This window comes from Marmota monax, unplaced genomic scaffold, assembly GCF_021218885.2.
Source record: "Marmota monax isolate L192 unplaced genomic scaffold, Marmota_monax_Labrador192_F-V1.1 WCK01_AAM20220418_F8-fsc00052, whole genome shotgun sequence".
NCBI lineage: Eukaryota > Metazoa > Chordata > Mammalia > Rodentia > Sciuridae > Marmota > Marmota monax.
In genome coordinates, this window is record NW_026693473.1 from 4,024,772 (window position 1) to 4,040,505 (window position 15,734).

Here is a 15,734-nt window from a genome sequence, read left to right on the forward strand (position 1 = left end):
ACCACCTCCCCCACTTGCAGCCCAGGATGGGCGCGGCCAGCTCACCTGTGCCGATGTAGAGCACATGGTAGAGCGTGTCCTTGGCCTGTACGAGGTCCACCACCAGGTGTGAGAAGCGCACGCTGTCTTGAGTGACACAGGGCTCAGGTGTCACTGGCTGCACGGCCTCACTCATCAGGAACAGGCGCTGGGCATCCTGTAGGCTGCGCTCTGTGAGGTTCTCATTGGGGCCCGTCTCTGGCAGGGTGCCACACTGTCTCAAGGAACCAAGCAGCCAGGTCACATGTACCCAGCCCTGCCACAGAGCTGCCAAGATACTGTCTCCACACCCTTCCTCAGTGTAATCTAGGTGTGTTCCCAGCAGATGCTAATTCTCCAACACTCACCCACCCACCCCAGTCCCCGCCCTGCCCAGCCCCGGGTGACACCATTGAACCTATTATTGCTGCTGGGTCCCCTGACCCCTTTCCTGGGAAGAATGCCTCTTCTTTGGAACTAAGAGAAAATGAAGCTGGGAAATTGGTGAAGGAGGGACCAGAGAAAGGAGGGAGGCAAAGAAGTCTGAACTGTCTCGAAAGAAATCATTTGAGTGTGGACACGTGTCCTGTGATTTTATGCTTTCATAGATGCCTCTCCATCACATTGGGCCAAGCTTTATTTTCTCTCTTCTAAATCTCCATTAAAGTTCTTATGCCTTCTAATTCGAGCTAAAAGGAAACCACCTTTTATTAAGCACCTACTACCTTCCAGGCATATCAACCTTTTGAACATATCTATGAGGCATTTCTATAGTGGCATTATTTCTAGTTACAGATAAGGAAAAAGAAACTCAAGGAGGTTGGGTGATCTGCCCAAAGTCACACAGAGACAGGCTAGATCTGGGTCAGGAGCGTTGGACTGCAAAGCCTGAGGTCTTTCCCTGCTCCACACCATACCTGGGGCAGGGAGTTGGGTGGACATGAAAGTCAACCATCAGTAGTAGCCTAACCTGCCCACTTGTTTCCTCTTTTAATGACAGGATGAGGGGATGATCAACTATCCATGACTGGCCCTTACCCACTCCAGCACTCAGAGACCCTGTAGGCCTCCATACCCATGCTAGACACTCTATGAACAAACCCTAGCTCCAAATTCTGGCCACAGCTTGCTTGTGTAGTGCCCTCCTAGCCCCTGACACTTTGTAGAGCTGAGGTCCCACACCCTGCCTCTTGGGGGCAGGGTGAGAAGTGGTTCAGAGCAGGTCCCCTTGCTCTACCTCTCACCCGCTCTCCCCTTCGCGCTCAGTCTGAGAGGTTACCTTCCTGTTAGGGAACCATCACGGACCCCAATGATGGGTATAGATCAGCAGAGACAGGGCTGGTGCTTGTCTGGGGTAAGCAGTTGGGTATTAGCTGGTAGTCTGGTGGGGGAAGCAGGGAGAAGTTGTACCTGGAAATTGGGGATGGGGTTGGCAATGGGGAGCCAGGCAGCCCTGGGATTCTCTTGGTAACGAAACGGGCCATTGAAAGCCTGGGAGATGGCACTGAGGTTGAAGGCGCAGACAGCAGAAGCGGCGATGCTGTTTCTGAAAGACAAGAGATGGTGGGAAGCTGCCCCCCCGTGGACCCTAGCACCCTCCTGAAGTCACGCAGCCAGCTGTCATGCCCAGTCCCCTGGGCTTCGGAAGAACCTAGGATGAGCCTGGTGACTTCTGCAGCTTGGGAGTGTTACAGAAGGAGACGTGGTCCTCACACCCAACAATCCCTGGGGACAGTTCCACTGACAAGAGCACTGGCAGGTCCCTCTGGGCTACTTCTTCATCCCCTTCCCTTATCCAGTGGGAGGTGAAAGGACAATGAGTGGTTTTAAAATATTACTCCCTGGCCCACAGTATAAAATATATTTTACATCACATCTTGCTATAATACCCACATCTACGTTAAAGTTTCATGAAATAATACTAACCCACACTAAATAGGTTATATTGAGCATTTTTTTAAGAGAGAGAGAATTTTTTTAATGTTTATTTTTTAGTTTTCAGCGGACACAACATCTTTATTTTATTTTTATGTGGTGCTGAGGATCGAACCCAGGGCCTCGTGCATGCCAGGCGAGCGCCCTACCGCTTGAGCCACATCCCCAGCCCTATATTGAGCATTTTTATTTTATTCTATTCTGCTTTTTTTTTTTTGGAGGGGGAGCAGGTACCAGGGATTGAACTCTGGGGCACTCGACCACTGAGCCACACCCCCAGCCCTATTTTGTATTTAATTTAGAGACAGGGTCTCACTGAGTTGCTTAGCACCTCACTTTTGCTGAGGCTGGCTTTGAACTCGTGATCCTCCTGCCTCAGCCTACCGAGCTGCTGTGATTACAGGCGTACACCACCTCACCCAGCACCTGCTTTATTTATTTATTAAATAGCTGGTTACCAATCCACTGGTTTATGCTGGAACTTGTGACACCCTGAGCCAAATGATCTCTAAGACCCTTTCAGTCCCAGAATCACAGATATCCATGAGCATGGGATGAACAATACAGAGACGACACTGCTACACCAACCTGACCACTTCTAGTCTCTACACTTGGTCCCTGTCCCAAATGTGTCCATGTCCTTCCACCTCTGCCTGGTTCTAGCTGTCTTCCTGGCGGTCTCCCTATAACCTTTGTAGGCTCCTAAATCATTTGGCTTGCAAGTGCCAGAGCGAGCATTTCAAAAATGCACATCCAACTTTCTCCTTGCTTCTCTCAAACCCTTCAGTAACTTCTTGTCCTTAGGATAAAGATGGCAACCCTTAGTCTCCAAGGCTCTTAGGACAGAATCATCCCTGTCCTACCTCTAGCCTCCTCTCTTGTCTTTATCCCCTTTACTCTCAAAGCACCTGCCACACTATTCTCTGCTCAGTTCTAAAACATTTCTTCCCATCCCCAAACTTTGCGTGCATTATTCCCTGGGGCTGGAATGGTCTTCTCATCCCATCACTTCCTGTCACTTCCTACAGGAAGTCTTCCCTAGTGCTGCCTTACCTGCTGTTAAAGGCATTGCTGCATATTGCTCGTACTCTTTGGAGCCCAATATCCCTATTCAAATTGATTTCTTTAATATACATTACAGAGCCACCCCTGCCTGTGCTCACTGGTATCCAGTCCACACTGGGACAAGCCCCTGGCATGGAGGAGATGCACAATAAATAAACTATTTACAATCCACACTGACATCGTCATTTTTTCTTGATGCATCTCCAGCTGCTCATGGCTACTCACTCTCTGGTGCTGAGAGCTAGTCTGGTCCTGGTCAGCCAGTGAGAGCTATGCTATATGCCTGTCCTCCTGCCTCTGATTGGGTGGCCTCTCTACCTTTGTCCCTGCTTATTTCCTCAGACTGTCATTTCTGTGGCTAGCCTAGTCCCCATGCAAGGCCTGCTACCTTGCAAGCAGAAACCCCTCTGTGGCTCCCGGGTTTCTGACATCCTTACAGAGAACCCTGCACAGCATCCACTACAGCAAATATTGGACTTGGTCTGGTGCCATTCATCACTCTCTGTGAAAACTACCTGATCTGTTAGTGCCTACTGGGAGTAGGAGGAGGGTCTCAAGATCTCTGTAAGGTCACCCTTCCTCACACCAAAGGAAGCAAAAGGGACTCCAAATCCCAGCCTGTGGTTTTCAGTGCAGTTTGGACAGAAAGTGATGGCGGGATTGTCAGGACACACTGCTGGCTGATTTAGCAAAGTCATGGAGTCCTAAGGTGAGAGGGGCCGTAGAGAATCTCTGCTGAGCCTCTCTGAGGGGCTACTGGGCCCTCCAGGGCCGCCACCCCCTCATCAAAGGCAGGATTCTTTTCTTTCATCACCAGCAAGTTCTCCCTCCACGAGTCATGCTCTGGCTCCTCTTGCTTTCTGCACATCTGGCCCAAACCTGCCCTTTTCAGCAACCCAGACCAAGGGCTAACCACTCCAGAGGCAGCAAACCGCAGAATCCTCAGAGGACCAGGTACAGCCACCCCCCCTTATACATGAAGAGACAAGGACTCCAAGGGGCCTGTCTGAGCCCACCAGGCTGCAAAGTCAGGCCAGAGCTAGGCCCTGACATTGCAGGCAAGGGGAGGCAAGGGGCAGGGACTCACACGTTGGTGGTGAAGACCCCGTAGATGAGGTCCTGCTCTGGCAGGTGGAAGGCACTCTGCAGCTCATTGTAGTAGAAGGGGACCTCGCCCGGGCGGGAGCAATTGAGCCGTGCCTTCATGAATGTGGTCCAGGTGTCCTCCAGCAGGAAGCGGCCCCCCACGTCATTCTTGCACACGCGGGCCACCCGAGAGTACACGGTGCGCCCACAGTCATGCTCCACCGCGTTCTCCCGCAGGAAGAAGTATGCAAACAGCCCAATGTCATAGGCTGCCACAAAGTTTGGCTCTGGGGAATGAGGGGAGAGGAACAGGGGTGGGTGAGGCCAGCAGGAAAGAAGAGGGCAGAGTTGGGAAGACTCACCTACTTTGGTGTTCCCAGATGGGCATCCTGACACTATCCTCCCACCAGCTTGGTGACCCAACGGTTCTAATAATCTTGTTTCCACATCCAGTACAAAGCACAGCCATAATAATAGCTGTACAGTGGGTGCCAGTCAATATTCTAAGAACTTTATGTGGACTAACCCATTTAATTCTCATTATGATTTATGAGTAAGTATGAGAATTATCCCTATATTACACATGAGAATAACATGGTACAGAGAGGTTAAGTACTTGCTCAAGGCAACACAGCTAGTTAATGAAGAAGCAGGGATTCGATCCCAAGAAACAGGAAGTTCATATCACTCCTCCCCCAACAGGTTCTTTCCCATAACCACTTTTACTAGCCATTTCCTACATTCTCTCTTCCCTAATAGCCTGCCCTCCATCTATTCTTGTTCCTTGGACATCTGTGATTTCATCTGGGACCCATCTCCAATAAGCTCTGGTCTTTGGACAAACACCTGTCCTGTCCTGGGCCTCTTCCTTAATGAAGCAAGTGTGAGCCCATGCAGAGCTGTTAGGAGTGAGGAGGGAACCAGTCCTGGGGCTGCCTTACCATTGAGCCACTTGGAGTTATACTGGGCTGTGCGAAGTGGTGGCCCATTGCCCAGGCTGCGATAGATGGCCGGGTCCCGGCCTGAGAAGTCGATGACTGTGGCTGCGTAAAGCTCCCCCTGGGAGGAGATGACAGCTGTGGAGTTGTGGCGTGGGTCGTAGGGACAGCGGGCCACACCATTGATCTTCTCGATAGTCCGGCTGAGGTTCCCCACCTGGGGCCGATGGGAAGAAGGGGACACTTTTCCCTAAGGCCTGGGGCTGCCTGTTCTTTCCACCCCCGAGTTCTGCTTCCTCCTAGGTCCCTGGTCCTTCTGGCCTTCTCCCCTCCTCAGCATCCTTGTCACTGCCCACACCACAGTCCCTCTGAAGGAGCGGCCCTCACGGAGGGTGAGGTTCTGCCAGGAGCTCACCTGGACTAGCAGGTGCACCCTCCAAGGCAAGGCTGACAATAAAATAGAGGAGGCCCTGTTAAATTGGAATTTCAGATAAAGAATGAATGTTTTATAGTACTAATTTGTCCCAAATATTGCTAGGACATACTTATGCTAAGATATCATAAAATTCCTGAAATTCTAATCAGTCTGGGAATCCTTTTTAGTTTTTTTTTTTTTTCTGTTATATTTGGCAACCCCATCCCAAGGCTGTGTGCCCAAGTGACAGACCTTCTGCCCGCCCACCCTGGGCTGCCCACCTGTCTGCTGGAGCACACAGGGGAAAAGGCATTGGTGCCACACATGAACACCTTCCGGCCAGCGACAATCAGGACTCGCACGTAGTTCTGACACTCCTCCTGAGGCAAGAAGGAGAGTGGTGAGGACACAGCTCTGCAGGTGTGGTGCTGAGGGTCTTCCCCTCCACCCGCCAAGGCACAGATGCCAACCAACATTCTCCAGCACTTTGTCCCCAGATCCGTGCTGCTGTGACATCCAGCTTGTGTCTGTGGACATCCCTGCTGTCCTCTCTCCTGTGCATGGAACCCTCAGCTCATCCAAGCCTCTGGAGCAGGTGACCTCACACCCATACCGGGCCCCTTTATTCACACAACCATAAGTCTCCTGCCAACTCCAAACAGGACCCCTGGGACCACCAAGGCCACATACCTCCGTCTTCCCCTTGCTTTGGCAAGAGCGGCGTGTGTCCTCGTTGGAGGCCCACTCGGTGGCCTGTGGGAGGAACACAGATGTCACATGGCTCACTCCCTACTACTCCCCCAAAAGGCAGGAAGAAGTCAGGGTCTGAGTGAACAGAGAAAGGGTTGGGGGCAGTCTGCAGGGTAAGGGCTACTCTCATCCCATCAAAGGGCCGGGGAGGGTTGCCAGGTTTCCTTACCCAGAGGCCTTTGCCGAGTGGCATCACCTGAGCCCAACACCTTCCTGCCTGCCTGAGGCAGGGGTGATGTCCTGCACCTTCTAGGTGCTTTATCTTCCCTGTGATCCGTCCTAGACTCTCCCCAGGTCAGCAGGGAGCTGTAAGTGGCCAAAAGGACCTTCAGTACCACCCCAGGCCCTGAGTGGGAGGTGGAAAGTGTATCTCCATTATGAGTCAGATGTCCCCCAAATGAATGGGACATACGGCATGGGGCTCTCTTGAAAGGCTAGATTTTGCAATCCTTAAAGATGGGAGATTTAATTTTCCCACTATAACACTTCAAAGTGTGTATTTTCCCCCCTTAACCACAGACGAAATCAAGGTTCAAAGTGACTGTTCAGAGTTACGTCTCCTATGCTATAGAACCGAAATGGAACCCCACCCTCCTCCAATGCCAGAGGCCTCGAGCTGTCTCTAGGAATCCCCTTTCCTAAACCGCTCCTCCCTGCCCCCCCCACCCCCGCCCGTCTGCACTTCTTTTCTTGGCTCCCTGTGGCATCACTTACACTGTCCTGGGGTAAGGTATTTGGGGATACAACTTCAAAGTGCCCAAGGCATTAGGAGAGAGGGCCGTACCCCAGCCAGGATTCCCCCTAAACCTATTCTCTCCACTTTCTCCAAGAAGTGATCCCCTTCTCATCCAGGCAATGTCCATAGCCCAGGTGGGGCTCATTATATATTTCTGAGTCACATGTATAAACATGAACTGCCAACCTGTCCTGGGGCAGGGAGCCCTGAGCAAGCAGCTCTCCCATCCAAATGGAGGGGGAAAGACCATCTGCTTTTTTTAATTGCTAACAAAGATGCTTCTAGTCCCCGCCTGCAGAGCTGCAGGGCTGGGTGGTGGGAAGGGAGGCAGGGGACTGGAGAGGGAGCCACAGCGCAGCTCTCTTCTTTCCAGGCTGGGCCACCCATACCTGAAATGGCTGTTATGGGGGATAGAAGGAGACTGACTCCTGCAGACCCTGGATTCAGGAGCTTGCGGTGAATTTGGTGAGACCTCCCTTCAGGCCTGTGAGCGGCCTGGGAGGGCTCACCTCACCATGCCAGTCCTGGATCTTGGGCCCCTGCTTCTTCTAGACCTTAGAGAAAGGCAAATGGCCCTTGGTATCTGGACAGAAACAATTGAGCAATGTAAGACTCAGGACCCATGAGCTCCCAGGCTAAGCCTGATGAGAGAGGAGAGGGACATCCATGAGGACCCTGGGAGTCTCTGGGGATAGAGAAGAGCAATGTTCACAGCCACTGCAGATGTCCAGGGAAAGTACAGGCAGCAGGTGGCTGCAGGAGGGCTGTGCAGGCTAACAGGCCTTGCTGGGGTCCCGGGGTCCCTGAGCACAGGAGCACATTGAAGTGGTCAGCATGTTTATAGCGAGGGGTCAAGAACCCCAATGGTGGGTGCACAATAAAAGTTTAAGTCACTCTGAGCTCAACAATGGGACAAAAATTGTGTTAGGGACTTTTTTTCTCTCTCTCTTTGATCCTGGAAACAGCCAGTGAAACTCCATTAGCCTTTTGCTCAACATAAAGGTGAGGAAACCAAAACCCAGAGAGTGTGCATAATTTGCCCAGGGTCAGCAGCTAGTGAGCCACAAACCCAAGACACAAAGCCAGACAATGGACTCCAGCTCTGAGAGAGCTCTTTCTGCTTCATCTAGTAGCCTCTCGTGATCAGATTCCTTTATTGAGAGTTAGCCCAATGGCCCTAAGAGAATTTGTGTATACTCATAATGATAATAGCAAAGAGTGGGCTTTTTGGAGTCATTTTATTTGAAAAAAAAATTTTAACCAAAATAATGATGCACAGGGTTTTTAAAAAATATATGAAAAATGTACCAATAAAAATCCTAGCCATATACTCCTCCAATTTCCCAACCCTCTTACTCTAGGACAACAACTTTTACCTATTGTAGTTGGTTCTCTATTTCATTTTAAACAAACTTCTCAAAAGAATGTATCTGTCTCAGATTTCATCTTTTCACTCCCTGTTATAAAGAGTTTTTACCCCCAGTGCTTCAGGAGGTTGAGGCAGGTGGATCATAAGTTCAAAGCCAGCCTCAGCAACTTAGACCCTATCTCAAATAAAAAATAAAAAGGGCTGGGGACGCTGAAGTTGTGGCTCAGAGGTAGAGTGCTTACCTCACACATGTGAGGCACTAGGTTTGATCCTCAGCACCACATAAAAATAAACAAACCGAATAAAGGTATTGTGTCCAACTACAACTAAAAAAATTGTATATAAAAAGAAAAAAGGGCTGGGGATGTGGCTCAGTGGTTAAGTGCCCCTGGGTTCAATCTCCAGTACCAGAAAAAAAAAAAAGATTTTTCCCACTTACATATCGCTGTTCATCCTGTCCCAAAGTGCACATACATCTTCCCTCCCTCTTCCATCCTCCCATTACAATTAGTTCACGTTAATTAAAGTCAATGTTCATATTCACATTATTATAAATTTTTCACTGCTACCAGCTAGTACCCCAGATTTCAGTGAAGATAAGCCATTAAGAAAGAAAATACACTGCAAGTCAAACTCTCTGATCATCTAAATTTTTAATGTAAACTTATTGAAAGTGCTCTTATTTAGACATGTATTTTTATGACATATTGATCTAGTACATAAAAAAGAAAAGAAACGGAAGCAAAATGATGTATCCTTAATCTTAAAATTCAGTGTTAGTCTTTTCTGAATCACTTCTGTCAATGTTCACTTTTTTGTTACCTTTTTGCTTATTTGTTGAGGAATATTATTATTTTTTTTAACTACCCAGCATCAGTGGTGTAGTATTCCTAAAGAGTGGGCCACTTTGGTCTCCAGGACTTTCTCCCAAGCTACTCACCCCATTCTGCAAGTTTGGATGCTGGCACATTTTTTATCCTCCTCCTTTCCCCCCCCCCCCCCCCCCCCGTTGTGCTAGGGATTAACCCCAGCAGGCACTTTCCTGATCTTACCAGAATGCGCTTAGGGGGGTTTTCTGACAAACCCAGATTCATATTCCTTCCTCATATGATCTCAAAATGACTGAAATGTCAAGGGGTTGCTGCTGTCCAGTTAAAACACCAGAATGATGACCAAGCCCACACCTGCACAGCAATGACAACTACATCAGGACCAAAGTCTGGCCAGTAGAGATTCTAGGATGGTTATGACTGCAGGACACATCCTGATTTCAGACTGATTAGAATGTAGAAGTGTGCATCTAAGAATCAATCAAATAGTCATAGTTGGATGGGGTTTCCTTTCTTGAATGACTGTTTGTTTTGATTTTCTTCATTTATTTGTTTTTTTCCCCAATGTTCTAAACATCTTACAAACCCCATTTTCTAACTCCATCAATAAATTATTTAGATGATCTATTTGTTCCCAACCTCTGTCCTCCTGCCCCAGGGGGCTGGTAGTCTCCTGTTGGCTGTGGACATGGGGTTGCCTCTCTCCTCTCTCCTGCCTTCTGAATCCCATGTTTCCACCTTTGTTGATTTACTTTGCTTATTTTGATGGAATACATCTCTAGTATCTTCCTAAGGAAAAGAATATGGTAGATTTGTTTTTAAAATTATTGCATGTCTGATTTATTCTCCATTCTTGACTGACGGTTTTGATACAGAATTGAAAATAATTGTCAGTCAGGATTTAAAGGTCTTTCTTTCTCCATTGTCTTCTAGATTCTCACATTGCTATTGAGGAGTCTGAAGCAATTCTTACTCCCCATCCTCTGTACTGGACTTTATCTCTTTTTTTTTTCTTCAGGCTCTGGATGCTTTCTCATCTTCTCTTTAATAACAGACCTGAATCTTGCACTGATGTGTGTAGGTATCTCGTGGGAATTCAGTCAACTTTTTCAATTTGAAGATTCGCCCTCTGTTTTGGCAAATTTTCTTATGTTAATTTACTTAATTTTTCCCCTTACCTTTTCCTCTTTCAAAGATCTGATGATTTTTGGCTATTTGTGCATATTTAAAAATAAGGCACTGGGCTGGGGTTTGGCTCAGTGGTAGAGAGCTTGCCTAGCACGTGCAAAGCCCTGGGTTCGATCCTTAGCACTACATTAAAATAAAGGTGTGTGCCCAACTATAATAAAAAATAAATATTAAAAAAAAATAAGGCACTAACCATTTCCCACTGAAAGGAACCAGGGCTTCTTGAAGAAATAGCTGATTTCAGGTGTGGGGCAGCAGAAGGGCAAGAGGAGCTTGGGAAGGCTTATTATACCAGATAGCAAGGACAGAGCTGAAGATGACCAGGCTGGGTTTACAGCACCCAGGAGCCACCTTGAAGAGGACCACCCAACTGGAGAAAGATGGGACAGTCAGGAAAGAGAACTGCAATGGATTGAAACACATCAACTCTGTGTGAATCCATGAATTTATAATAATAATGATAATAGAAGAATAAAATTAATTATCCACCATTAAGCATACTATCAAACCAGCTCCTCATTTGAAAACTATAATGAAAACAGAATATTGAAGAAGTTAAAAATGCACTATCTTGAAATTCTGCCAAGTTGGTATGTTTATTATTTCAAGCCAAAATCACTTGAGGAGTTGGAACTTCAGAAAGAGCCCTTTGGCCTGACTTTTTCTACATGCACCAATCCAAGATTCTTTTAGTAAAGGTGTTCTTTCTATACCAAGGCAGAATAATAGTCTTAATCATCCAAGATTGGTAATTGGGGCTGTAATGAACCGGAATAAATTAATTCATTGGTGTAATCCTTATTTCCCACTAGCTTTTACACCCAACCCCCATGTATCTCTTAGTGACATCCCTAGTTCAGAGATCAATTTGTTCTGTCATTCTTTCACAAATTTGTTGTTCTTTATTTAAAAGTATAAAAAACTTCTGCTTTGGTCATTTCTTTGGATTTTGCTGTCATGTAAAGATCCCTATGTACAAATAAAATTATTAAAACTTGTATTCTTTCTCTTGTTAATCAACATTGTATTAATTGGTTCCTAGATCCAGCCAAGAAGTCATGTAAGAACTAAGGGAGAGTTCTTACATGACTATCTAGCAAACATTTCCCTTGCCTTTCTTGCATGACTGAATCATTGGGTAACCAAGGACTAGATGTGAAGTTTGTCTTCATAGAAGTAGTACAGTTAATGGACCTAGGAAATGATAATCAATGGTTGCTAATGTTAAAAAAGAGAGGAAATCAGACTCTATGTGCCTTCTAAGGGAAACACATAATAACACCTATGAGATAATCTTGCCAGAATCCAAATCAATGGAGTCTGTAGATCTATCAATTCACAAGTGATTCAGAGACTAGAGGAATATGCTGAGTTATACTACCTGAATTGTAATCAGGAAACTCTATAGGACAATGACCAGGCTTCTTCAATAAATAAATTATACAAAGAGAGGAAGTATTGTTTAAAAGAGGCCTAAGATACATATTAACTAATTATAACACATTTTGATCCTGATTTTAAAAAAACCAAAATTATTTTGAAAAAAAATTTCTTTTGCAGTGCTGGAGTTGGAGAATGAACTCAGGGCTTCACTTGTGATAAGCAAAAGCTCTACCACTGAGCTGGACATCCAAGCCTGTTTTAAAATTTTGTAAGACAATTAGAGAAGCTTAAATATTAAATGGACATTTAGTGATGTGGAATTATTAATTTCACTGCAGAAAAAGAATCTTATCTTTTAGAAATGCATGCTGAAATCTTTTTCTTTGACTTTTCTTTTCCCCATGCTCTGAGATTTAACCCATGGTAGGCAAATGCTATACTACGATGCCACACCCCTAGTTCTTCATATTGAAATCTTTATGGTATGATATACCTGGATTTGCTTCAAAATGATTCAGGACAGAGAAGTAGGGGCTACCAATGACACATGAGTAACCATGAGCTGATTATTGTTGAAGCTTTTATTTATTTTTGTAGTACTGGGGATTTCACCCAGCGCCTAGAACATGCTAGGCAAGTATTCTACTACTGAGCTACATCCTTGGCCCCTTCTTCTTCTTTCTTTATTTTTTTTTAAATTTTAAGTTGTAGATGTACACAATACCTTTATTTTGTTTATTTATTTTTATGCGATGCGGAGATCGAACCCAGTGCCTCACGCATACTAGGCAAGCAATCTAGCTACACTGAGCTACAACTCCAGCCCCTTCAGCCCCTTCTTTATTTTATTTTGAGACAGGTTCTTGCTAAATTGCCCAGGATGGCTTGGAATTTGTGATCCTCCTGCCTCAGTCTCCTGAGTAGCTGGGATTACAAAGGTCCTCCACCACACCTGGCTTGTTCAAGTGTTTAAACTGCTATGAGGACACTGTACTAGTTTGTGTATGTGCGTGTGCATGCGTGTGTGTGTGTGTGTGTGTGTGTATGTGTGTATGAAGCTTTACATGATGAACAGCTGAATTTATTTGATTGATTTAAGAGGAAAGTTCTAAATAGCCCATTGCAAACTCCCTGGGTAGGGCTATGTAGAGTGGTGGCTATATAGAGTAGGTTCTCTTAGGTTGCCAGTGGGGTACTCTTAGGCTCTCACTAGGAGGTTCTCTCTGTCACATCTAGAAGTCTGGTCTTTGGCCCTGTTGAGTTTCTCCAGCAAACTCCTCCAGTCTCTAGTCTGGGCATGCAGCAGGGATGAGGGTAGCAGAATTCCACTTGAGCTCTTCGCTTTTGCTCCACTTGCCATCCGTGTCCTCCACCCTTCCTGCAGTCCCTATATGAAGCCTTTCCAGTGTGGTCTCTGGAGAAAGAGTTCAGTCTCCTTTGCTAGGCAAAGAGGGTGAGTGGGAGACCTGGGTTCTGACCTCCCTATAAAGAATCTCAATCAATCCCAGCTTTTAAAATTGTGGTTCATCCTTAAATTCCACAATTTCCAGCACCCCAATTTCTGAGTCCTGCTGAGGACTCAGCTTGCTCTTTAATCTATCCTGCTCTGCTAAGTCAGGATGATCCCTCCATCCACTTTCCAGCTCACAGAATGCATTTAATCTCTTCTCCACTGACATCTCCTCTGTCATTCTCTGTCATCATGGACCTGTACATATTAAAACTTCTCACGGTGCCTTTAGTGGCTTTCTGTGAGGGAGTGGAGACAGACACATACTTTCAATAAGCTGTGCAGAGTACTAAACTAGGACTGTTCCCAGAAATTCCAGAGTGGTGATCTCTAGTCAGAGTGGCTGGGGAGAGTAGCCAATGGTCTCCTTGGACTATCCTGGACAAGTGGAGGCCAGAGATGATGGCTGAGCATTAACACATCTTCTGACCCTAAAATTCCCCACTCTGCAGAGTTTAGACTTCTAACAACTCCAGACTGCCAGATCTGAGTTTGAGGGACACAGAGATAGCTGGAAGGGAGCTCAGGAATCATCCCAATGTCGCCCAGTCTCAAACAAAGCCCCACTGTGTATCCTGATGTACACATGCAGGCCTGTCCTCATTTCTGCACTTGCAGGACATACGGCACCCCAAGATCATTTGCAACTAGGTTTCCACCCACATCATCCCCTGGAACTGTCCTGGCAAAGACCACTCTGGAGCTCCTAATTGCCAAATTCAAGAGAGCCTACGCTGGTCTTCTCGGCAGCCCCATGACACTGATGAATGCTCACCTCCTTTTTGAAGCTTCCCAAGATCATTTTATCAAGTTACACCAATAATAACCATCACAGTTGAGTTGATTTGCTTTTCCCTGCTCACCCCTCACTACTCCTCCCCCTGCCCGAGACACAGTGGCTCCATCTGTTCCTAGCTGCATCTCCCCTCCACGCCTCCCCTCCCTTTGGTGCTTGAGAGTTGGGAAGGAGCTGGGTATTTCAATTTTCCTTAAGGAATAGTAGTTTACATTAATTGTTTAATGAGAGTTAGGTACTTAGAAATCCTTTAATGGACACTGGTTTGCATAAGCTGTTTGCATTTAGATTTTTCTTTAAGGAGTGTTAATTATTTAAACCATCAATAAAACATTGAGGTTTAAGTTTGCTTAAATCATACCCTGGGGCCAAGTGGGAGACTCACTTGGCTCTGTAATGAAGCCTTCTAACTTATGTGTGTGTCTTCCCCTGTCGGCAATATGGTGGAGCTCTTTACAGTTCTTGATCGCTGGTGAGCCATTTGTAATAGACACTGAGGACAATGAAGCCCCCAGAGAGGGCCATGCTGGGGTACTTGCTGAATTGTGGCATTTAGAGTCAAATGCCAGGGCCAGACAGCAGACCTGAGGCACCACACTGAGGACCAGAGACCAGGGTCTGCCACTAGCCTGAGAGAGAAGAGGCAGAAAGGTTTTCCAAAGCCTCCAGTGTGTTCTCTCCCTTTTTGGCCAGTACCTCCTACTGTGGGAATGTGAATATAAAATGTATTCATTTCCTTCCTCCTGTCAGGAGAATCCAGTCTGAACTTTGAGGTTAGACCCCTGAGAAACCAGATCCTGGTAATCTTGGGACTAGTTTGCAGGGCTCTTCAGGGAATCCTCTGAAGCCGATTCCCTGCCTCAAGCAGGAGCTATGGGGTTGCCAAAGATCCCTGCCCTTGGCTGAGACCAGATCAATACTGAGCAGGATGAGCCAAACCAGGGCTCAGTCATTAGGCAGAGGGTCCTAACATCTGATTAGGGACATGACCTATGACCTGCAGACCAGCTGTCAAGAAGACTTGTGCCAAACCAGATGGGCAGCATCTACAGACAAGGCCTTCTGAACTTCCTACAGCAGTGGCTCCTAAATTTAGCTGCATATTGGAATCACTTGAGAGATTTAAAAAATCCCAGTGCCCAAGTTAAGTACCCCTGAGCAAGGGAGAACCAGCGACTAGACTCAGGCCAGCCCCACTTCCATATCAATTCATGGTACCCAGCTGTGCAAGCCAGAAACCTAGATGTCACCTTTGTGGCCCAAGCATCACCAATTCTTCCAAGGCTGCAAATGCCCCATGCCAGCGGTCACCTTCACACAGAAGACAGTGTGCCTGATGATGCTGAAATGTGATGCTGTGGCCCTGTGTGACTCTGACACATTAGGATCCCTTCCTGTCTTCTCCCCATTCCAGTGGCTGCTGCTTTCCTGCAAATGCCTCATCACTTACCAGACGTTTCAATTGTCTCCTGACTGGCTCGTCACTAATCCAGTCTCTGCTTTGGGTCTGGTGATCGAAACATCAAGTCTATTCATGCCATTTCTCTGCTTAAAACTCATTAATAGATCCTCATTGCTTTCAAAATAAAATATGGACCCCTAAGCTCAGCAGTGAAGACCCCCTGCAAAATGACCTCTTTCTCCCAGGGCCTCGTTTCCCACCCTTACCCCCCCTCACACCCTCTGATCCTGCCCCTCAGTGCTACATGCTGTCA

General features: G+C 46.8%; 1 protein-coding gene across 2 annotated transcripts in view; it reads right to left on the minus strand.

The window, feature by feature from the left end:
- The window catches only part of Sema5b (semaphorin 5B), a 116,385-nt gene that overhangs the window by 12,997 nt on the left and 87,654 nt on the right, over positions 1-15,734 (minus strand). For both annotated transcript variants that reach the window (XM_046458063.2, XM_046458062.2), the window contains exons 5-10: positions 6,148-6,210; positions 5,739-5,837; positions 5,046-5,259; positions 4,106-4,391; positions 1,429-1,564; positions 46-253 (exon numbers count right to left, since the gene is read on the minus strand). In XM_046458063.2, the coding sequence (XP_046314019.1) occupies positions 46-253; positions 1,429-1,564; positions 4,106-4,391; positions 5,046-5,259; positions 5,739-5,837; positions 6,148-6,210 (1,006 nt within the window). The remainder of the gene's footprint in view (positions 1-45; positions 254-1,428; positions 1,565-4,105; positions 4,392-5,045; positions 5,260-5,738; positions 5,838-6,147; positions 6,211-15,734) is intronic.